At 50.7% G+C, this 24,295-nt stretch overlaps 1 protein-coding gene across 1 annotated transcript in view; it reads right to left on the reverse strand.

Moving 5' to 3' along the window:
• The window catches only part of NOD1 (nucleotide binding oligomerization domain containing 1), a 37,214-nt gene extending 17,105 nt beyond the window's left edge, over nucleotides 1–20,109 (reverse strand). Inside the window, exons 1-5 of the mRNA XM_024563099.4 lie at nucleotides 19,684–20,109; nucleotides 6,820–6,916; nucleotides 6,130–6,439; nucleotides 4,753–4,927; nucleotides 677–2,501 (exon numbers count right to left, since the gene is read on the reverse strand). Coding sequence (XP_024418867.2) covers nucleotides 677–2,501; nucleotides 4,753–4,927; nucleotides 6,130–6,333 — 2,204 coding nt within the window. The 5' untranslated portion in view covers nucleotides 6,334–6,439; nucleotides 6,820–6,916; nucleotides 19,684–20,109. The remainder of the gene's footprint in view (nucleotides 1–676; nucleotides 2,502–4,752; nucleotides 4,928–6,129; nucleotides 6,440–6,819; nucleotides 6,917–19,683) is intronic.
• Nucleotides 20,110–24,295: the final 4,186 nt, after the last annotated feature.

A 24,295-nucleotide genomic window follows, 5' to 3' on the forward strand; every position in this document is an offset into this window, starting at 1 on the left:
ATAACATGTATTTTCTCTTTCTTATGATTTTCTTAATAACATTTTCTTTTCTCTAGCTTATTTTATTGTAAGAATACAGTATACGATACATGTTACGTACAGGAGTGGGCAGAAGTAGATTTGCAGTGGTTCGTATGGAAAATCATACAATAATTAACAAATGATGACACGATAATACACTCTGTTTCACGTACTCACAGCTGTAAACCTACTTTTACCCCACCTTATGTTATTGATCAACTGTTTATGTTCTCGGTAAGGCTTCCGGGCAATAGTAGGCTATTTGTAGCTAAGTGTCTGGAAAGTCAAAAGTTTTATGTGGATTTTTGACTGCAGAGGGTTCAGCACCCCTAACCCCTGCCTTGTTCAAGGGGCAGCTGCACCCTAATGGCCAGGATGCGAGCATTTCCTTTTTCCAGATGAGGGCACTGAGGCTCAAGGAGGTGAAGTACTCGTTCAAGGACACTCAGCTGGGGCTGTGGCAGGTCCACCTGACTTGGAAGCTTTGCTCCTTGCTTCCTGTCCCCCCTGAGATAGAGACAGTGCGCATGTTCCAAGACCAGTGGTTGTGATTCCCAGGGTAATCCAGGGAATCCCTCTCCACAATGCTAGTCCTGGCGTCCCCCAGCCTGGCCCACCTCGGCCCGCCAGTGCTCCCTGGGCCTGGCAGCCTCACCTGATGACGGTGAGGCAGCTGAAGCAGGGCTGCAGTTCCCGCACGCCGTAGTCATTGAGATTGTTGTTGTCCAGGTCGAGGGCGAGCCGCTTGCGGAAGTGGTGCAGGACGAAGGAGAGGGCACTGCAGTCGGCCGAGTAGGCGTTGCAGTAGGTCAGCTTGAGGTAGTTGGCGCAGATGCCCCTGGCCGCCAGCTGCCCCACCTTCTCGCTCTGCGTCTCGTAGATGCAGCGCAGCATCCAGATGAAGGTGGGCATGGCCTGCACCTGGTTGAAGCCCCCAGACTGAACGCGGGGCAGGTTCTTCAGGTGGGACCGCAGGCTGGCAAACAGGTGTCCCCACAGGGCCTTGCGCTTTCTCCTAAGGGCTGCGGCCGGCACCACGTGTTGCAGGAGTTTCTTTTTGGCTTTGGACAGCAGCCCGCACAGGAAGAGGTTGGTGAACTGAAAGTGATCCTTGTTCTGGAAGGGGTCTTCCCCTACCAGGCCACTGTCCCCCAGGCACTGGAAAGGGAAGAAGAGGGGAGAACAGGACACGGCTGCTGCCTTCCCAGGAGGCGCCCACTCCTGGAAGAACCTGAGCAGCTCCCGAGTGCCCACCTTGTTGTCCACCACAAGAAAGAAGGCAGTAAAGAAGGCCTGGAGGGTGGTGTGGAAAAACTCATAGGACTGCTGGTCCCCGCCGAGGCCCAGCTCGGGCATAGCCCGCAAGAAGCCCAGCTGCAGGTCAACCTCCTGCAGCTCGGAGGCCTGTACCTCCTCCTGGCTGAAGACAAAGAGGTTCTTCTCCATGCCCCAGTGGGCCACCTGCCCCAGCGAGTGCAGGGTACCCAGGCTGGTGCGGAAGGTCTCTGTCTGGCTGCGTGTGTTCCGCTGCACCAGGCTAGTGGGCTGCATCCTGTTCAGGTGGACCTCTGTGATCAGCAGGAAGACATCGGTCAGGGTCACAGTGCAGTCAGGCAATTGCAGGGAGCTGTGGAAGGTGCTGTGAAAATGCTGGAAGCAGCGGAAGATGATCCAGCAGAAGAGGGGTACGGCGCACAGGCTGCAGAGGTTGGGGTTGGCCTCCAGTTGGTCCAGCAGGTGGTCCTGTATGGCTCGATCGGGAAACATCCTCCTGGTATAGGCCCGCAGGTGGCTGGGGGAGAAGCCCCGCAGCAGCACCTTCTTCCGCAGGAGCTGCCGTGGGATCTCGATGCCCGTGCGGGCCGTGAGCAGCTTGATGGCCCCCTTGAGCAGCATCCCGCTGAGCAGGTTGGCCAGCAGGACCAGAGGGTGGGCAGGCTCCCAGGGCGATGAGGTGTCAGGCACGTGGCTCAGGTTGAAGTCCGAGTGGAGCTCGTCCAGGCCGTCGAAGGTGAAGAGGGCAGTGTGGGGGAAGCGCAGCAGGAAGGTGAACACCTCCTCAGGGTCCTGCTCTGGGTAGCAGTAATGCTTGAAGAGCAGGTCCTGCAGGCTCAGCGTGTCACTGTCCTTGAAGCAGCTGAACATGCGGCAGCGGAAGTGAAAGAAGAACTTGAGCCCTATGTCTAGTTGGCCAGTGGCCCAGAGGCTCTGCAGCCGCTGCAGCAGCATGGACTTGCCCACGCCAGCATCACCGAAGACGAAGATGGTCTCCCCCTGCTCGTTGAGGATGCCCGTGGAGTGGTCCAGGAGGCAGGTCAGGCTGCCCAGGCTGCCCAGGCTCTCATTGTTGAAGTTGACGAACTCCATGATAGTGTCTGTATATGTCTCCTCCAGCAGCACCTCCTCCTTCTGTGAGTAGCACAGGATGAACTTGGAGTCGCGGCCCAGTTGGTGTCGCAGCTTCTGGGTGTACCTACTCACTGGCAGGAGAGTGGGGCGGGTGGGGCACAGGCATCCCGGGAGATGAGGGACCCCGGGAGAGATGGAGAAAGAGAGAGAGAGAGAGAGTGAGAGAAGCAGAGACCGAAGAGCATCAACCAGGGAAGTCTCAGGAGGAGAAATAAGCCCACAAACAAACCCACAGCCTGGACCCTGAGGCCAAGGGTAAAGATGACTCCAAGGCAGGCCCTGAGGACTCTCAAAGAGCCAGAGCTGCAGGATCTGCAGGTCCTCGGGCCTTGACACCTCTGCCTGGCCTCAGATCTGGCCAGCCAGAGGGTGATGGACTTCAACTGGGATAGTGTCTGAGACAGGCTCCCTCCTGCTCTGCACAAGTTGTCATTGAACTCCAGCTAGAAACTGAAGCTCTTTCTTACTCCAAGGCCAGGCCTGATGGCCCTGTGGCCCCACACCCTCCCCAGGGCCCTGTTCAACTGGCTTGAGCTAGTCCTCACTGAAAGTCATTGAGGCCGAACTGCCCTGACCTTTCTATAATGTATTACCCCACTCTGGAAACAACTCATAGTCTCCCAAAACCGAATGCCAATATTTTTGGTGATAAAATACAACACTGGATGTTAAACTGGATTGCAAAGGAGTCGCGCCTCATCTAAATCACCACAAGTGAGCAAACTGAGATGAAACCAGCCTCCTGAGACTACAAAGGGTACACCAGCCCTGTTCCCAAGCTGAGGCCGGGCATCACTGATGCTTAGCACATGCCCCAGGGTGAGCCCTGTGCCTGCCTGCAGGGGAGCAGATGCAGTGGCCACTCACGTGGTCCCCACTCCACCCTCTCAGCAAACCAGGGCTATGAATGGGGCCCACACCAGAAGGAAGGGGGTCCTGCCCCAGACAAAAAGGTGTTCCATACATTCCTTTCAAACGGTTTTGGGGCTTTCATTATAACCTAATTAACAAACTTTAGGCATACATGCACATTTCCTGGTTTATCCATAAGCCTTCTGGTACATCCAACTGGATTGTCGGCGTAAAATTTGCGAAGTGAATTATATTTTTTACAGTTTTTACTAAGACATAATTTACATACCATAAAATTCACCCATTTTACCATAGCTTTTGTGTACCAGTCACCAAGTTTTAGTAACTTTACAAAGTCACGCAAACATCACCACATTCCAGTTCTAAAGCATCTCCAGCAGAAGCCCATTGGCAGCCAGTGTCGGTCCCTACCCCTGGTCTGAGGCAACTAAGCCCCTCTGCTTCCTGCCTCTAGAAAGTTACCTTTTCTGGACATGTCATATAAATGGAATCATATTATATGTAGCTTTTCACATCTGGCTTCTTGTAGAGTGAATCATACTTTAAAAGTCATCAAAGTAGCTGGCTAACGGAACCTGTGGAGAGTCCTTTGAAAGAACTGTTCATCATGGGAATATTTTCCTTCTTCCTGCGGAAGGACCCCTGTGGGGGCGGACGAGCAGTGAGGGTGGGGCGCTAGCAGCAGCAGGCGGGGAACTTGGCCCTGACCCTGCCAGTTGGCCTGGTTTCCCCTAAACACACACTTTCTGGGCCATTGTCCTTTGTTTTTGTTTTCAGGGTCAAACTGGATTCTTTAAACACTGGAGTGTAGGACTTTGGTGCTGGTCTGTTGCCAGCAACTGTCTCAACGTGGAGAGGGCGCGAGCACGGGAAGAAGATCCCCCACCCCGGGCTGCTGACAAGATGATACATTTGCATGATGATTTGCTGTCACCTCTCCGAGGGTGGGAGCCATATCTGGGTGTGCAGTGGACCCTGGCATCCAGCAAGGTGCCCTGGCCCATTAATACCTGTTGAATTACTCAGTTAACTAATGGGGTGCCATGGTGCTTTGAAAAGAAGGACTGGCGGTCAGGGTGACAGAAGAATACTTTGCCTCGAATCAAATCTAGAAAGATTGTTAAAAGGGGAAAATGCAACCTTGAGTTTGTGCGACCATGAGAATGTCCACACACGTCAGAATAGCAAGTAGGAGGTCAGAACAGAGGTCGTTCCCACACTCCCACGGGCCCCTACATAAAGCAGACCAGCTGCATGTGGTCCCTTCAGTGACAGTCCCCTGGGCTACCCTTGGGCAACAGGGACCAGCTCTCCTGTTCCAGAAGGAGCCCAGCACCCACGCCTGTGGTGGGCCAGCCTGCATGACCTCTTGAGTCCACCCACTATAGCATTTCCAAACCCAGGGCCTTGTCGGCCTGGTGTCTGCTTTCCCCCTGGGATGACTCATACCTGGGTCGGTGTTGACAACCGTTTTGCTCTGAATGAGCCCGGAAGGGGAGAAGCCGATCTCTGCCAGCCACGGCCCAAGGTCCACGTAAGCGTCTGCGAGCTGCTGGAGCACGTGCAGGAGGAACTCGGACACCTCCTCGCCCTTGCTCTGTACCAGGTCCAGAATTTTGCGGACCTGGTGGCGGCACAAGCATGAGGGCATGAGCCTGGTGCTCGGGGTGTCCTCCCCCAGGAAAGGCCCACATGGCAGGGCCCTGAGCTCTTACTATGGCCTAGATCGCCCCCCAGCCAAAGCAAGATGCTCTGTGTTGAAGGCCTAGAATCTGTGGAATGGGCAATGTTAGCTAGAAATACTGTATTTTGCCATGTATAATGCACACTTTTTTTTTGCCCAATTTTTTGAGGGAAAAATAAGGATGCGCATTATACATGGGTATGATGATCACATGCCATGGGCACAATGGGTGTAATAGCCCTGTGTGTAATGCACACAGAAACCGTGGCTGCGCATCGTACATGGCAAAATGCGGGAGCCACACAGCTCTAAGAGACCAGGAGGCCTCCGTGAGCCTGAATGTAAGGTCAGACTCACAACTAGGCTGTGCCACCTCTGGGACTTTCTCTGTGTCTCCTTTTCTCTCTGAAACGAACACTTTCGGTCTCCAGGAATGAGAGCTGAGGGGAGACAGCCACCCCAGAGGCAAACGAGGTGGGCACAGGGCCATACAGCAGGGGGGTAACAGACTCCCATGTAAGGTAGGCCTTTAAAAAGGCTTTCTGCATTATTTAAAATGCAGGGGAGAATAATTACCAGAGTGAGCTACTGTGCTTTCCTGGACACTCTGCTGGTCTCTTCCCAGCCCCGCAGGTCTGTCGCTGCTCTAAGCAGGAAGTGGAATTGGGTCTTGCTCATTTTATTTTTCACAGGATGACACAATGCTGGAGCGACACTAGGGGCAGCTAGGACTTCCCACAGCGTAAGAGGAGTGGGGAGAATTCTTTATTGTGGACCTGGCTTCAGAGGGCCACACCCGGTTTTACCAGCAGTGAGCAAGGCCCCAAGTGGATGTCACTGCCTGTGCTTTACGCTTGTTTTCTTTCTCCCTCCTGCTAAAGTGACTTTAAAAACAGGCTGCTGGGGAACCAATGTTCACAGCCAGGAGAGATGTATGAATCTGCTCTTCACACAAGCACAGAGGTATGACACATCTTTGCACAATAAGCCCAGGACTCCAGCCTTTCTGTCCTAGTAATGGCCGCAGTGAGAAATTCTGCCCAGTGGGCTACACTCCCAAAGCTCTTCATTCAGGTGCACCAGGAGAAGCCCCTCTGGCTACCGGGGCCCGCCTCCTGCCAGGCCAATCCCTCCCACCGCACCTTGTCGGGCTGCGTGGGGCAGGCGCCCACGATCTCCACGTCTTCGGCGGAGAAGTAGTCATTCTTCAGCAGGTTGTCCAGCAGACACTGAGTGTTGCGGATGTGAGTGACCAGAAGTTCACGGTTGCTTTTCAACAACTTAATGTAGGAGTGAAGAGACTCTGCGGGGATTATTTCCATCTCACCGTAGCCCTGCTTCTCCATGGTTAAAGGAGCAAGTGGCTACTTGTCGCAAATTCATCTTTGGCTGCATGTGTCTTCCCAGCAGAGGACAATCAGGACCCGGGGCCCCTACCTCTCCATGCGGCCCCTGTAAGAAAGCAAAGACCTTGGAAAAGATCCCTCCTGCTCCCTTTGGTCCTGGAATACGTCTCTTCAGAGCAAGCGGGAATCATGCTGAAGACATGATCTGACACGTGTTAAAGAAAAAAAAAATCCTCATTTAATTGCTTCTGCTTGCAGGTTCCATTGCTAAGGCTGGTGACCAGAGGTAGAAAAACATTTTGGGGGATGGAATGATTGATTAGTTACTATTCCACTAAGAAAAGTGCTTGTCTATTATATCCCAATTCAGCCTTTTCTATTGTGGTCAATTCTATGACCCCTTTTAGGATCAATAGCTTTATAAAATTGGTTTCTAGAAAGAATAGTGGTTGAGAATACAAAATTTAAATTACTGGTTAACAACACCTTTTTAAGTTTCTGGCCTTGTTCTTTGCAGTAAGTCAGAATATTTTAAAACAACCTTCTCTCCTTCCATCTTCAGTGTCCAATGTCGTCGTGGCATCTGCAAAATCAAAGAAAAGATTGTAATGAATGGTGAACGAGTGAATGAAATTGGCCTTGGGAGAAACGACAGGGGTAGTAGGGCTGGAGGAGTAGACAGCTACACCTGCCTGGAGACAGCTAAGTCTTAGTGCCCGAGGGGCAACGAGGCTGGGTAAAACCCCTGAGGGCGAGCACCGCCAAGGTGAGAACGGAGGACTTCTGGCTGACATTCGTAATTCTTTTTCAGTCACCACGTAGTTGTGCAGCTTACAGGAAGTACAGTGAATAAAACCCTCTGGGGGCTTACAGACAGACAGGCAGACGGTGTGACAACAGAACCCTAGCAGACCACCAAATGCAAAGCAAACGAAATGGCAGAAGGTAATGATAAGGGAGGCTTCTGAATAAGGGGAACTGGGCACCCCAGAATGGAGAGAGGTCGTTGTCCGCCGAAAGTCTGGGGAAGGCAGGTAAGGGGCTTAGAGGGGCACTGTGGCCCACCTGGTGTCAGAATGCACACAGTGTGGTCACCAGGACACCTGGGAGAAAGGACTCACTTATAAGGGTGTCCCACCTCAGGAGAGCAACAAGGATGCACAGGCAGAGGCTGGCTTCTATCCCCACTTCTGCCCCAGAGAACACACGCTCACACGTCCTCCCTCCCACTGTCTAGAGAGGGCTTTACCCCAGCCTGCTTCTTTCCTCCCCTTCCACTGTCCCGGGGGCCCTGACAGGAAATGTGCGTTCTTTGTAACTGAGATCCTAAAATAAAAATTTTTTTTAGAAAGATGGTCCACATCTCCATAGACATTCCTTTCTGTGCTTAAATAACTTTGCCCAAATGTACAAGCAATACCTGTTCACTGTGGAAAATTTGGGAGATGAATAAAAAGTTTAGAGATAAAGAAAGTCACCTATCGCCCACTGTGAAGGTTTTGGAGTATTCCCTCTCTGCTCTCCCCTATGGGCAGCGGTGTCCACGCTGATTTTTCATGTGTTCAATATCACACTATAGTTGGCCTTGAGCAACTCAGGGAGTTGGGGGAATGAACCCCCCATACAGTCAAAAGTCCTTGTATAACTGTTGATCCCCCCGAAACTTAACTACTAATAGCCTCCTGTTGGCTGGGAGCCTTTCCAATAACAGAGTCGATGAACACATTTTTCGTGTAGGTATTATATACTACACTCTTACAAAGTAAGTTAGAAAAAAGAAAAGCATGAGGCCCTGACTGGGGGTGGCTCAGTGGCTTGGGCATCGTCGATAGACTGAAAGGTCTCGGGTTTGATCCCCGATCAGGGCACAGGCCTGGGCTGTGGGCCAGCTTCCCACCTGGGGGAGTGCGAGAGGCAACTGATTATCGCTTTTCTCGCACACTGGTATTTCTCTTCTTTTTCTCCCTCCCTTCCCCAATCTCAAAAACTTAACGAATACAATCTTTTTTAAAAAAGAAAATCATAAGGAAGAGAAAATATGTTTCCAGTGTTTATTGAAAAAAATCCACATGTATGTGGCCCGGCGCAGTTAGACCCGTGTTGTTCAGGGGTCAAGGGCACAAGGGCTTCTGTACCTTTACCATTATTTTGTGTTTCTCTTTTCAGCTGCATAGGCTGGTTTCTGACGGATGCTTTGCTCACCTGGTTTTTACTTTATAAAAATACTAAGTCCCACCCACCACTCTTCGCTTTGTTAAAGCCCCGAATCTGAGAAATTCCACGTGGCAAAAAGAGGAACAGAGATGACACCAGATGGGAGCACCTTCCGTGCCAGGCCCTGGCCTGGGGTGCCGGAAAGACTCCAAGATGCCACGGTCTCACGCATCCTTCTCCTGTGACCCAGCATCAAGCCTCATGTCACCTGGGGACCCCAGCAGGGCACAGAATGATCAGAGCGAGCGCTGGGTAAGTGCTTTACTTGAGGCCCCGCAGGGGTCGAATCTGTTCCCTCGCTGTGAGAGGCAGGGTAACCCAGGGTTAGACGTGGTCTCCGGGTCCAGCTGGGCTCAATAGCAAGGTAACCATTCTCGGTGCCTCAGTTTCCCCAGTGTTACTGTAAGGACTAAGTTAACATTCACCAAGTGCCTAGACCAGGGCTGGCCCACAGTGAATACTTGGTACTTATCACCTCATTTCATCTTCAATCATTGAGTCCTCAGGACTGAATGGTAGGTGGCAGAGGTCACTGGTACTGTGGATTTACAAAGCAGGAAACTGAGGCACACCGAGGGTTAGAAGCTCCCTGCCCTTAGAGGGTTTACAGTCAGTCAGGGTAGAGAGTGTGGTGAGCACGGGACAGGAGAAATGAGTGGAGAGGGCCGGGGCGTCCATATCCCCCAAAGGCTTCCTCAAGCCCCCCGGAGCCCTCTGTAGGGAAAGGGGGAAGCAAGTAGAGCCCCCTGTCTCTGACGGACTTTCAATCTGAGACAACCAGAGAGTCCCCATAACCCATTAACACATGAGTGGTGCGTCAAGGCTGCCTCCTGCAGGGGGACAGAGTCTCCACGGTCACCCAGGGGTGCCAACCCTCGTCCCGTGTGTCCTTATAAGAACCCCATGGACAGAGACACTGCAGTGTGCCCCATTCCCTGAAGGATACTAGCAAACGCGTCCATTCAGCAGCAGCTCCGTTCTGTGCCAAACGGCCCAGCAGGGCCCTAGTGTAGAGGTCACCCTGCCAGCAGTGTGACTGTCCATTCCCATGAGGTGCAGACGGAGTTCGGCCTCTATCCCAGCTGTTGGGGGCGAGGTGGGTGGAGACCTCAAGAAAACCATTTCCCGTCACCCACACTGGCCTCACGAAGTCACTCTTTTCTCAGATGCCCAATCGTAGGGAATCGTCACTCACTCTTTACAATATATTTGTATATTTCACAATAAATGATACAGTTTTCTGCAAACTGGTATTGCAATCCCAGCAGATAAGATTCCTAACAGATGAGTCCTCTTCCTTAAAATATTCTTTAACGATGCAGTAGATGCTGACTTTGAGTCACAACCCAGCATTTTTTAAACAGTGGGCTCTATGCAGTCGGGCCATTCTACAAGCATTTCTGCTGCCGACCCTTTCTGCCTATCAGCTGGAACAAACAGAAACAGAAGCAAAGCCTCTGCCAGCTCTGCTGCAGGCCCGCCCTGGGGCCATGGAATCTGGCCCAGGGCTAGAAGCCTCTGCTCCTATCCTGAGTCCCCAAGTCCTTTTCCCAGAGTCCTGTTCATTTCTCAGAATGTGATTTCCCCAACATGCGGCTGCTCTCTGCAACCTCAGAGGCCACAGGAAAAGGTCAATGGTTCCGCACATGTAGAAAGGAGGAGGCTGTGGGGTGTGACTTCATTGACCACAGGACAGTTTCCATGGACTTTCCTACCCCTTCTTGAAAAACATCACAGTGAGAGGGATGCTACACATGAGGTGGTTGGGATTTTCCTCCTAAGCACCAGGTGGGATCACCTTTCTCTACCCCCTTGAAGTTACCGGCTTTGACTCACAAAGTGTGAGCAGAAGGGGAATGAGTGACCCTGGGCAGGAGGCTTTCCACATCAGCGCATAGTTTATCGGCGTGCAGCTCCAGCGAGGCGGTGGCGGCTCCACCCTCCAGGGCCCGCCAATAATGCCTGTGAAGACAGCCTCCTGCTAACCTGTGGTGCACATACAGAGCGAGAAATGTGTCTGCTCTGTGAGCTACTGAGATTTGGGGATCATCTGCCGCTGTGGCACAACCTAGCCCAGCCTGACGGATGCCACAATCTGGCACAAGAAGAGCATTGAGCACAGTAGCAAATGGAGGCCCAGTTTCCCGACAGCCGGTTGGAGACAGAACTGTGAAGAGTGTGGCCCGGGATAGTTGCCACAGCCCTCTCCAGGACCCACGACATTAAAGGACCACTCGTGATAAAGAACCCTATAATTCTTTTGCAGATACCATAAAACTGACTCTATTTATAGAATTAAAAATTAACATGAACCATCATTCCCTGCCTACCTCAAGCTTAGAAGTTCACTACTTAAGAAAATCTACATAAGAAGTAATGTACATTAAAAAAAGGCTGAAATATTAAGCCACACACACTCTTGCTTTGTACTAAGGTGGCCACGTGGCTTGTCGGGGTCCCAGATGCTATAACCCAGACGGCTAAAGGTCAATGAGAGTAGACTCCGCCAACCTGATCGTAAAGCCCAGCACACAGTGAACACACATGTCCCTGAATGTCAAGGGTCGTATCCACCTCTCCTCGAGGAAACTGCTGCTCTCTTGAGTAAGACTCGTTTTGGGGAATGAGGTCCACAGCCTCCTCAGACCTTGCCCATGAAGGAGAGAGTTATACCATGTTTGTTGACATGAACCACTTAGAAATTCAAGGGCAAAATGATGATCTGAGCAGCCGGCTTCACCACTGTCAAGCTGCCCAACGACAAGGTGGATGGGCCTACACAGCCCAGCAGCAGTCGAAGAGCAAGCTGACATCAAGCACATCCGTGTGCCGGAAGGACAGAGCTGCGCAGAGAACACACGCAGCACATCAACTCAGAGTGGGTCTTCCCTTCCCAGCTGCATTAGCCATCACGACGTTAGCTTGATTACGCTTCCAGCCTTCAGAAACTAAATCAACTCGTGCTGCCGCCGTTCTTCGCTGGGTCTGCAGCGAACCCCGTCTCTCATGGTTGGTTTTTTTCTTTTGTGGGGTTTTTTTTTCCTGGCCTATTCCTTTTTCTTGTATAGTTTTCCTGGAAAACAAGCCTAGTCCTGTCTGCCTCTGCCATACCAGATAACTAATAGCCTCCTCTGGAGAAAATTTAGCAGATGGATGGAGGCTACAATCGTTATTCGGAGCTGTTAAGCTCCATTAACACTCATTTACTTTAATCAGAAAGCACTTAATTTCTCAGAATTACAAAGCAGATACAAAAATCCATCCACTTCTCTCAATATCGCCTCTCTTTTTTGCTCTCTCCCTCCTGCTCTCTATCTCCTTTCCTCTCTTGTGAAAGTAGCATATAGTTTGAACTCCATACAGACACTGCCACCCTGACTACAAAGAAAGGAAGTCAGAGAGAGCTGATGGACGCACTGGGGGTAGACGGTGATGAAGCGCAGACATCCTTCCACAGCTGCCTGGGCCCCCTGGGAGGGAAGTCACATGCATCTAGCCCCTCGTCTCTAGAGCCAAGCCCCTATTTCTTCTGGCTGAGAAACCCTGTGGAGTGCATGCAGAGCCAGCCCCTCCCTCATCGCTAAAACCATGGACTTCTGGAATAGGACAGAATGTTGTCCAATGCTCTTGTTTTAGGAACAAGGAAGCCAAGGCCCTGGGAAGGACAGAATCCACCAGAACTAGGACTCAGGTCCCGTGGCTCTAAGACAAGTGCTTCCTTTGCTTACCTATGGTTAGAGCAGCTCCCTCAACAGCCGAGAGTGGTGTCACCTCATCACCCCCCCACCAGGGGCTGACACCTGTCAGAATGGGGACAGGGCGGGGACTCCACCTCACCCTGTTCCTCCCCTTGCCTCTCTCTCCTACCTAAAACTCCCTTGGTTCTTTTTCTCCACCCTTCTCAGAGGATGTGCTACTTTCTTTCCTAAATTCTCCCTCACACTGGTGGACGGGCAATGAAGGACAAAGACTCTATAATACCCAGGCAACCTGGTTCTAATTGCTTGCTGCGTGATGTGGACAGATAACACCACCCCTCTGTTCTTCGGTGTTCTTGCCTGGCAGGGCAGATAATAATAGCACCTGCCTCACGGGACCGATGTGAGGATCCGTGAGTTAGGACAACGTGGCACTTAGAACAGCACGGGTCACCTTGTAAGCATTTATCATGATCAAGGAGACGGTGGTCTAGCCAGGACTTCTGTCCCGTTCATCGTTGAGTCCCAGCATTTGACTGTGAGGGACGGGGCCCACCGGGTTAGTGACTGTGTCTCCAGCACACAAGAGGACCCTGGGTAAAAAAAACAGTCGACCGAATGAAGCTGGTACAGGGCACAGCGCATAGCAGGTGCCTCATCTGTGCTCGGGGAACAAACATGTGCATTTCTAGAGTTCACGGTGTCACTTAGGGAATGTCACTTGCCGAGTTTACTAGTGGGTAAATTCCAATCTGCAGGCCCCGGGATTTTTTACTGCTCTAAGGCATTTATTCTATCAGCTGCTGCCTTAACAAGTTTAACCAGAACCCAGCTCTCCATTTCCAGAGCATTTCCTAGCTACAGAGTCACCTAATGCTTTGTGACAGAGTCCCCACACAGAGGCTTGTTGTATATACTTGCTGACTGTCATTTTCCTGGTGTTATCCAGGCTTTGAAAATCCAAGTTCCTAAAACACCCTGCTTGGTAGTCATCTCTGAGGGGCCAGTGATACAACCACCCTGATAAAGAAAGACAACAGAGCCTTGAATCAGAAACCCTGATCTGGAAGTGGGACTAAGTGCTCTCGTGCGGAAGAAAGTGCTACTCAGGGACAGGACGGGAAGCCAGAGGACATCTGGAGATGGCATCAGGGCCGACACAGAAAGTGTCTGGGGTTCCTCAGATGAAAGGCACTCCCCGAGAACAAAGCATGTTAGTTACCTTGGAGGCTCTCTTTGAACTTGGCCTGGAGGAAATAAACACTCTGCTGACTGACGGCCAAAACACTTAGCCTGAGACTTTTATTCACCCCACTTGAACGTGTGTCCAGAGTCAGCAACTGTCTGGGACACAGGTCAACCCTTGAGCTTGGCCGGAAGATGCCTGGGATGTGTCAGGGTGACTCCTAGGGGCACTGAGAGGGTAAGAAGATGCAAGTCCTCCTGAGGTGGCACACCCTGGGCCTATGCCACCCCATGGGGCACTGTCTTAAGAGCAGGTCCACTCAGCTGGCCAAGATGCACCTGACCCACTGTGGCCTCTCCTAACTTCACATGAGGGAAGAGGAAGCGGGTAGTGTGGACACCCTGAAACCAGCTAGTATGCATGGTGCATTCTCAGTCCCTCAAGGCTTGGAGGCTTTTTCTGTGACCTGAAAACTGCAGATAAAGAAGATCTTTTTTTCCTAACTGTGCCTTTTAATGGTATGCAAATTCCCCAGTAAATGAACAGGGTGAGGAAATCAGCTCTCTTGGGGCTTTAGAGCTAAAGCCAGAGGGAAAACAGACTAGCATGAAAAACTGACACCCCTTCCCTTGGCTGGAGGGTCCACAGCATTTTGTACCTGTGGACGCTGACACCCTCTGCTCTGTGGGGCCTTTTCTTCCTGTTTCCAAGGAGCAAGGAGGACAGGGATCCACCACATCCATCCCTCCATCCAGGCTCCTGTTGACAGACGCTGGCACCCAGGAGCCCCACACTCTGACACACACCTGCCCCAGCAAACCACACAGTGTGTGCTTGCTCAGGGAGACCGCCTCCCAGTGCCAGTCCTGCCTCCTTGTACGTTGTTCTGCGCTTCAGCTCCTTCATGTGAAAACTGAAAACCGTCATTTCTGTCTCCAGAATTGCTTTACACATTAGGCATAAGGGTCATTGATTATCTTTTTCTTGTAGGTTGCTAATGCAGAGAACATTTGGGGCAGGGGGCGCTGTGCTCCTCAAGGCTTCCCATTCCCTTCACAGAAAAATTCCAAATCCTGCCCAGCCCAGGAGGCTCTGCACGCCCTGAGCTTGGTTCATTCTTTAGCTACCTCTGCACCCTACTCAGCACGCCCACCTTGTTCCCACCCCTGAGCCTTCGGACATGCTGCTCCTGGGGTCTGGCATGCTCCCACCCCTCTTCATCCCCAAGAACTAGTCACAAAGGCTCATTCACAGAGAGGCGCATCCCAGACTTCCCTGCCCCCAGCACAACTCTGCTAATCTGTCTCACCCATGGTGTTGTTTTCACTGCCAGGACTTAACCCACGTTTGCAAGTCATTGGTGTGCTTCCCACCCCTCCCTCCTCCAAGAGCCTGCAAACCCCGATTTGCCAGGGCCAGGTCCCCACCACGTAGGGGACTCCTGGTACCGTCACCATCTCCTGATAATATCTGTGGAGTCCACGTGCTGGAGAACTGAAGCCACAGTGAGCCAGGAGGAACCAGGAGCTACTTTCTCACAGCCTTTATTCAACGCCAGGCTGGGGAGCCGACAGAGCCCTGCCTACCCGTGGGAAAGCCAGGAAAGCAATTGCTGTGTGCCAGGGTCAGAAACGCTAAAGCATCCACAACCCACTCACCGGAGGACGTGCTTTTCTGCACCCCAAGTTCTGGCTCAGGGCTCCTGAACAACCACCAAAGCTCCAGAAGAGGCAAAAGCTACTGGGGTGTAATGAAGAGGGGTGATGAGTAAGGAACTGTTTTTACAAGGGGTGAGTGTACGTGGAACAGGCCACTGCACTTCTGATGGGATGTTGTCCGCCCACTCTAGCGTCCGCCTGAGCCCGATCCTGGGAACCGCCAAGCCTGGTTTCTGTCTTCCCAATACCAGCCGCACACCTGTCTGTCATATTTTCTGACACCAGGCTAACAGTGCACTCAGAGGACATTTATCTCAAAATAAACATCATAATCCACTTTAACAATATTAGTCAATACCAGTATCGGGGTTCCCCCACCCTACCCCACCCCACCCAGGGGATAGCAGATTATCCAGCATAAGCAATGGCTGAGGTTAAAAGTTGCAACTTTGGGGTGGATTCATGAGCAGGAAGTGCTTTGGAAGCTGAGGCCCCGTGTCCAGAAATACAGCTCTATAAACACATCTGCCTGCCAAGGGCAGGAAGGGAGCACGAGAGGGCGGGGGAGGTGACCACAGAGGGTGGGGCACTCATTGAGCTGGGTGCTGTGGTTAGCCACTGGGACCCTGCTTGAAATCCTGGGGGCAACGCTTGCTGTCTGCTGGCTTGGAGCCAGTTACTTAATCTCCCTGAGCCTCAGTTGATTCATCCGTGAAATGGGGGGAAATGATAACTACTGCATAGGATTGTTGGGATGATTAAATGAACTGAAAAAAAAAGAAAGAAAAGCCCAAAACGTAAGAGCCTTCGAAGCGGTGTCGCACACAGTAAGTCATGTAAGGGTTTGCCGTTATTGCTTACGGGCCTGTCTGGTAGATGCTACGAGATCAGACACATTGTCATTTAATTTCATTTATAGCCTCAAACACATCCTTCCAGATAGGTGGAGTTATCCCCATTGTGCAGTTATAAACCGGATGCTTATCAGGGTTAAGTATCTTATTCAAAGCCACACAACCAGGAGACGGCAAGGCCAGCACTTGAACCCAAGTAATCATCATAATCAATATTGCCATAACGACTCCCATTTACTGAAAGCCAGGGGGTGCGCTCTGTGCCTCACATCCATTCTCTCATCAGATACTCAAAACCACTCTCAGGAAAGAATTATTGTAACTATTTTACAAAGGAGGGGTTGGTTAAATATGTCGGCTGAGACCCAACAGTAGGTGAAGGAATAAAGCAGTTCTGACACCAAAACCCACTGTTTCTCCCATTAACGGCCTGCCTGTCTGCTTCTCGCTACAGATCTTTTATCTCCACTCAAAATCATCCATGTGCCTGAATTCATATTAAATGTAAAACCGTGTCCTTGTTGAATGGAGTCCAGGCATGGCCTTCTTCATGAAGGAACCCGTCCGTTGTCCTGAACTTTAAGGACTTATGAAATCCCCCAATAAAAGCCTAGTGTTCCATCCAGTTCCTTCTAGAAGGTTTGGTTTGAGGATCAGAGACAACAGTGGGGAGATGGATTGAAACAAATCACAGGAAGTTCTTAGTCATTAGACTTTTCTTTTCTGGGAATTAGAACAATAGAAATATTTTCTCATGAAAATCAGCATCTGCTCACAGATCTTCTACCATGGAAGGCTTTTCCATAGCAATATGTGACTGTCCTACCCAGATATTTTCAGAGTCCTATGGGTCTCTGAAAATACCTACCCGTCACGACTCCTTTTCCACCCCGACCTGTGGGGTGGTGAAGAGACAGAAGGGCAAGGGATCGCAGCTTCGTGAAGCCAAGACATCACAGGGGGACTTCGTGTTTTATTAAAATATTAACCAACCCAAACCTGGTGCTAATCTGGTGCTCACTTTGCAATTACCTGGGCCTTCATGTTGACCTACTAATTGCTCTTTAAACTATAGTTTTCTATAATTTGCAGGACCATGACTATTCAGCAAAACAAATTCCAAGCTGGCATTTTACTAGGGGTACCCTATTGATTTTAATGAAGTGCAACACAAAATGGCCTCGTCAGGGTGCTCTGCCCCATCAGAGAGCCAAGAAACACGCAGAGGGGCAGCAGCGTCCCCAGCCCGGCTGGCTCAGTGGCTCCAGGGGCCAGCAGGATGGCGAAGGGGAGGGGGAGGCGGCAAGTTTGCCTTGGCTGACTCTTCCGCGTAACCTCTGCCCACAGTTTGGTCTGTGGAGGTCCTGGATAAAACACAAGAAGGAGAACTCAAGCCAGGAAGTCTCGCTGTGACAAACTTCCTAGCTCTGGGTAAAAGCCATCAGTTAATTGAAATGGTAGTGACGACTCACTTCTTAGTGCAAGAGTCAAGCTCGGAGAAACCACTCGCCCCCAGTGAGCGTTTGATGTGCAGAAGAGTTTTCCTCAAAACAAGGCCAGACTGTGTGTGTGGACGAAAGGAGGCTTTTGGTGTGGGACGCAACTGACTTTGTCCGGAAGATCAAAGAAAACAGGACTTCCAGAAACTTGCAAAATACCTACCACTTCTGCTGGACAAAAATTCAGCACAGGTAAAAATTTTAGCTTTTCTAATTTCATCTTGCCTAAAATCCCCTTCCCCCAAAGGAGAATCATAAAGAAACTGGTAACTTAAACCTCAAAAGTTTATGTCTTGGATTTTGAGGAAATATTGAACTCTTTTCTTTGGATTAAAAAAAAAAGACATGAATTTGATATTCTCTTAATTAAATGTCAGCAGTTGCACAAACGCTGTGAGAACACTTGACCTTCTGCCTATATTACGTCACTGTTTATATTTCTAATGGCTTAACAGTGCTACTGTTACTATCCCATTGATCGTCAACGACACACAGACCAGACACCAGGGGGAAATACTCCACTGGCCTGGGCAATGGTAAGATGTTGCCCCTCCCTCTCCAGATTCCTGACTGTCCTAGATCACCCAAGAAGAATGCATTGTCCCTAGGCCCAGAGTCAGGGGGAAACACCGACAGCCAGGGTGTGGCCTAAGGAGGCCGCCGGCAGCGGCGTCACGTGTGTGTCCACGTGTCCAGTCTGAGACCCTGCAGACGGCCCCGCTTTCTTGGGAGCCCGTTGTATTGACCTATGTGCCAATGGGGTGGAGGGCGTCTCAAGATTAAGGGCCCATTTCATTTAGCAAGAAATGTATTCCTATCACATGGAGTAACAGTGTATTCCAGACTCATTAATAAGTCCTCTTGGTGGGGAGTAGCCTGAGATTCCAGACATCAAAGCACCCAGAGCCTGGAGCCATACAATCCCTCCCCGCCAGCAGGGCAGGAGGAGAGCAGGGGAATAGTGCTGTTGTGAGGGGGACAATTTCCGGACAAACACTTTCCCGCATCGCTGCTGTACTAAAACACAATTGTCAAATACAAATCAGCACTACTGTGCCAGAAAACTACCTGTGACAGCACCTGCCACGCGCCTCCCACCCAGGCATCAGACACACATTGCCTCATTTCACTGTGTAAGATCCCCGGACAGTTACAACGTCCACCCCCATCGCACGGGTGAGAAACGGGCTCCGAGACGTTACACAACTCGCCCGTGGTCACAGGTCACAGGTGATGGAATCTGAATCTGGGCCCAAGTTTGATGAACTCCAAAGCTTGACCTTATCTCTCTGGTCCACAAAAATAAAAACTACTTCTCAGACCCTCTGAAAGTCCAGGTTTCTCCCACCTCTCAGATGTTGCTAGTTTTAAACCCACGTTTCTTGTCTGCCCTGCACACACGGAAGAAGCCTGTCTCTAGCTATCTGCCCCCAGCATCGACCCCGGGGTGAGGCGGGTCTGCCCTGGGCACTCCTAAAACCCACGGCAGAGGTTATGGTTCTCTGCTCATGGTAAACCTTAGATTTACTTTCAGAAGGAGAGACAAGCCAGACGAGCCCTGTGGCAAGCACACCCGGCTTCATCCTTAAGGCAGAAAACCCAGAAATTGTCAAGGCAACGGGTACACAGGTTGCCCTCAGCTTAATGTGAAATGCCAACAATGGAGGCATTTCCCGGAATGCAGAACCAAGAGGGCATTCCTTGTTTTGCACAATGTCTGAAGGACCCAATGGCTGAGCCTCTCCTGAACACCCCACTCAGTCCCCGCTGCCATGGAACTGTCTCCCCTTCTTTTCCGTGCAGGAAGCCGCGGGGGGGGGGGGGGGGGGGGGAGTCCGCTGCCCTCGCTGCACACTGGCATCACCCGGGACATTTCAACGACCCAGAGGCTGGGTCCCACCCCCAGAGGCTCTGAAGGACTGGTCTGCGGTGTGGCCTGGGCATCTGGATTTTAAAAGCACCCCAGGTGAATCGAAGGTGCAGGCAGGATTGAGAAGCCCTGGCCAGACCCCCGAGGAACCAACGATTCCGCTGTTGCTGAAGTTCCTGCCTCTGAACTTCTGCCGCACTCCGCAAACCCGCGGGTTTCTGCCACCTGCCCCGCCCCGGGAGTTCACTCAGAGCCGCCCCGCAGCCCGCACGCACACGTGGTGTCACCTCCCGTGCCGCCGGGCTCCCAGCAGTCGGGAGCCCAGGGCACGTCAGGCCTGCGCGAGCGTGGCCCCAGGCGCTGGGACTTACTTGGCATCCAGGTTTGCAGAGCCGGCAGCGACGCCCAGGCCAAGGCCGAGGCCGGAGCCGCGGAGCCCGCAGCGGAGCGGGGAGCAAGGCCGGAGCAGCCCGGCCCGCCCAGAACAGGAAGTGGCGGCAACGCCCCTCTCTCTGGCTGCGAGGGGAGGCCCGGGCCCTGCAGGGTGGCTGAGGTGGGGGGCCACTCCCCTCGCAGTGGCAGTGTGAGGGAGGGCGGGTGGCGCGGAGAGCAGAAGTTGGCCTCCGCTGTTCCCTGCTCAGCATTGGTGGTCAAGCCACCACGCAGGGGCGAGTGGGCAGGCCTGAGAGTTCGCCCAGCGGTGACACTTGGGAACTTGTCGTGCCAGCTGGGCCAAGGCCGGCCGCTGGCGAGCCCAGGCCCGTCCCCCTAAAAGTGCCAACCCAGCAGCTGCAACTGGAGGCAACGCCTGGGTAGGACAGTGAAACTTTTTTTATTAATTGAATTTATTGGGGTGACGTTGGTTAATAAAACCATACAGGTTTCAAATGCATAGCACATCATCATACCGCATCCTGCGCTCACCACCCAAAGTCAAGTCTCTTTCCGCCATTTATCCCCCTTTGCCCTCTTCGACCCCCTCCCCCACCCCTCCCCACCCCTCCCCCACCCCTCCCCACCCCTCCCCCACCCCTCCCCACCTCCCTCCCCCACACAAGACAGTGAAACTCTTGTTAAAATGCAACACCTGCTCTCAGATGAATACTAGCTCAGAGTAATCAAACTTTTTGCAACGGAGCATACATTTCGAGTTACACTTTAAAATCTAAGTTTTCTTCCTGGCCTTAAATCTGTTCTTGGCAATTGTATGTTTTATGTTCTGTGCATAATGCTGTGACGACTTGTAAAGGGATTTTTAACATCAATAAATTTCCCCAATAAAATATGCTTTAAACGTTTGAAACGGGGAAGGTCTGCATCAGGCATAGGGATGCTGTACAAAATTGTCAGTTATTCACACTAAAATACATCCGATCATGAGGCACATGTGCTCACGAACACTGCAATTTCCATCACAGGCTGCCTTCTGAGGACCAGATCTTCGTAACTAGAAAGTGAAACTTTGCAACTGCAAAGTTGATGGGCTCCATTGTGCAAACTTCCAAGCCCCAGATGAAGATGCTGAAGATAAGTCCTCCCGTGTACCCTTCTATGGACTTCCAGGATTCTGAAGTTTACTCGCCATGTCTTTTTAACTCTTTCATTTTTTCCATATCCTGTCTGTCTGGATGCATTCTGAGTAACTTCTTCCTTCAATTTTTTCCTTTCTGTTCATTTACTATTTTGTAAATATTCGAGCCTGCCTGGAAAGGGAGACTAGTCTCCCCACCTCCTCTGTGAGGTCCACCTCCTATACCTGGAACCTGTGACTATGGTAGAGGAGAATTAAAGTAGCAGGTGGGACGAAGGGTGCTAATCAGCTGACTCTGAGATGGGACAATGATCGTGGATTAATTGTACGTGGGCCCAATGTAATCACAAGGGTCCTTATAAGAGGAAGAGGGAGACAGGTGAAGTAGAGACGGCGGCCCCAGAAGGACTTCGCTGGACATCGCTGGCTTTGACGATGGAGGAATGGGGGCTATGGGCCAAAGCATGTGTGTGGCTTCTGGAAGCCGGAGAAGTAGAGGAAAGAGATTCTCCCGCAGAGGCTCCCGAAGGAGTACCGTCCGGCTGACGCTGTGACGTGAGCCCCAGTGAGACCCATTTAGACTTGGGACCTCCAGAACGGTAAGATAATACATTTGTTTTGTCTTAAGTCACTCGATGTGTGGTGACTTGTTGCAGCAGCAATAGGAAACCAATACACCATCCATGTGAGTTTTTAATTTCAACAATAGTATACTGGTTTTCTAAGAGTCTTTTGGTCCTATTTCTAGTTCACTTGGTCATTTTTTAAGTCTCCTATGCTGATTCCATCTTTTTTTTTTAAAAAAAGGCATACTTAATTTTTGTTTTTCATTTCACTTTTTATTTTGCGATAATTATAAATTCGCATGCCGCTTTAAGAAGTAATGCAGAGAGAGCCATGTTCCCTGAACCCAGTTCCTCTCAGTGGTAACATCTGGCAATGTGACATCATCCAGGATGTCGGTGTCGATCCAGTCTGGATGCAGAGGGTTTCCATCACTACGGGGAGCCCCCATGCTGCCCTTTCATACCCCACCGCCCCCTCCTGAACCACCAGCAACCACTAAGCTGCTCTCCATTTCTGCAATGTGTCATTTCAAGAATGTTATGTAAATGGAAGCATACAGTACGTAACATTTGAGCATTGTTTTGAGTTCACTCTGTCCAATTCTCTGGAGATTCATCCAGGCCATTGCATGTATCAGTAAGTAGTTCTTTCCCTTTTAGTGGTGAGTAAGTAGTTTCCCAGTATGACCACACACAGTGCTGAACCATTCCCATGTTGAAGGACATCTGGGTTATTCCCAGGTTTTGGCCATTATAAATAAAGCTGCTATAGGCAACCACGTACAGGTTTACATGTGAATACAAGTTTTCATTTCTCTCGGAGAAATGCCCAGGAGTGCAACTCCTAGGTGTGGAGGTAGCTGCATGATTAGTTTCTTCAACAGCCCAGCTGTTTTCCAGAGTAGCTGTGCCATTTGACATGCCCAGCCGCAAATGCATGCATGATCAGTGGCTGGATGGATGCACAGCGTGTGTGTACTCATACAACAGAACATGGCACGGCCATCGAAAACAATGCTACATGAACCTCAAGGACATAATGCTAAGTGAAAGAAGCCAGACACAAAAGGCCACATATTGTATGATTCCTTCTTATGTGAAACAGCCAGAATAGTAAATTCATAGGGACAGAAAGCATGTTTTTGGTTGCCAGGGAGTGGGGGAGGAAGGAATGAGAGTAACTGCCTAGCGATCTGGGCTTCCGTGGGGGTGATACAGATTTTGGAAGTAGATAGAGCTGGTGCACAGCACTGTGAATGTATTAAATGCCCCTGAAGTGTTCAGTTTAAAATGGTTCATTTTAGGGTAAGTGAATTTCACCTCAATAAGAAAGTTAGTTTAAAAAGGCAGTCGTAAGTGCTATTGTTTTCAATTCCAACATCCGTGTGTTCTAGGATGCAGAACTACAGCTGATTTCTGTATGTTTCCCTTGTATGCTGTGACCTTGCTGATGGCCACTTATTGGCTCTAAGGGACACTTTTGGTAGATTCCTAGGGATTTTCTACATAGACCATCACGTTATCTACAAATAGGGACTGTTTCATTTCTTGCTTCCCTGTCTGTATGCTTTTCATTTTCTTTTCTTGCCTGATTGCACTGGTCAGAACTTTCAGCACTGTTGAAGAGGTCATTATGGGGAGGAGGGGAGGTGACACTTGTTCCTGCTGGTCGCTCCCTACTCTGGCTTTTCTGACACTGCCCTGCTAGTGGTGGCAGGGGACTGGATTAGGGTACCCTGTGACAGCCCGGTGAGGCTGAAGTCTAAATCCCCTCTTGACCTTTGTTGGCTAGAGGAGGGGGAGGGGTTCCACAGTTTTTCTCTGTCATTTGGCTGGAGTACAGCACTTATTCCCTAAAAGTTTTCTGTCTTGGTGGATCATCTGTTCCCTACTCCTTTTGCTAGACAGAGCAGGCTTTCTCATTGTTGTTACTTTTGGACTGTGCTCATCAGTCCTTTGGGGTTGCTGGCTTCTTCAGCTACAAGTCGGAGTGAGATGTGTGAAGCCAAGAAAACCCAGGGAATGCAGTACCGTGCCACGCGTTGGGTCCCGAGGTCCCTGGTGGGTCTGCCTTCTCTCCAGTTTTCAGTCTTGTTTGTTTTACACGACATGTTTGGGGATTTTAGTTGCACCTAAGTCAAGGAATAGGGAAGAGTATGTCCACTCCATCTTCCCAGAAATCAAAGTCACCATGTGTATTTATTTTATAGTGCTTTTGATCATTTCAATTATCTCAAAACCTTGGGAACCTGGATGTTTTTTCTGCTCCCACTCATGATGTATCATTTTCCTTATCTTCTGAAGTGGAAATCCAGAGGACCAAGTTAGGGTTGCTTTCTTCAGAGGATTTGCATCTGCCTCTTGGGAGCCGTAGGACTGACTGACTGGGGACGTTAGTTCCCTCCAAGGGTCCTGGCTTCACGGAGGATTCTCGGGTTCAGTTTCCCATCCTGCAGCAGGGGTGTGAGTCTGATTCCAGGGCTGTAATTGGCATTTGCACCCAGGGACGTCAGGGTCATCGGTTTACCAGACCAGTCTGCCCTTTGAGCTCAGTTTCTCTTCTTTGTGGGAGAGGAGTTCATACTATTTGAAGATTGTCCTTATTTGCATTTTGAAAAGCCCAGAAATGCTTTTCAAAAACCTATGATTGTTATGGTTTATCCAGGGACTGGTTTCTATTGGGGTTAGAAAGCCAAAATCACGGGTAGAAATGGACACCCCTTTCATAGGACATTGGTATGGTAGTATCACCTTGAAAGTGACTGGAAAAACCTATGTCTGGTGATAACAAGATTTTTTTTTAAAGGCCAGGCATGTTTTATTGCTAGTGTTTCCAATTCTTTAATGAAAGTTGTCATTTCAGGTGAGATAGATTAAAATAATACT

Source organism: Desmodus rotundus, unplaced genomic scaffold, assembly GCF_022682495.2.
Source record: "Desmodus rotundus isolate HL8 unplaced genomic scaffold, HLdesRot8A.1 manual_scaffold_159, whole genome shotgun sequence".
Taxonomy (NCBI): Eukaryota; Metazoa; Chordata; class Mammalia; order Chiroptera; family Phyllostomidae; genus Desmodus; species Desmodus rotundus.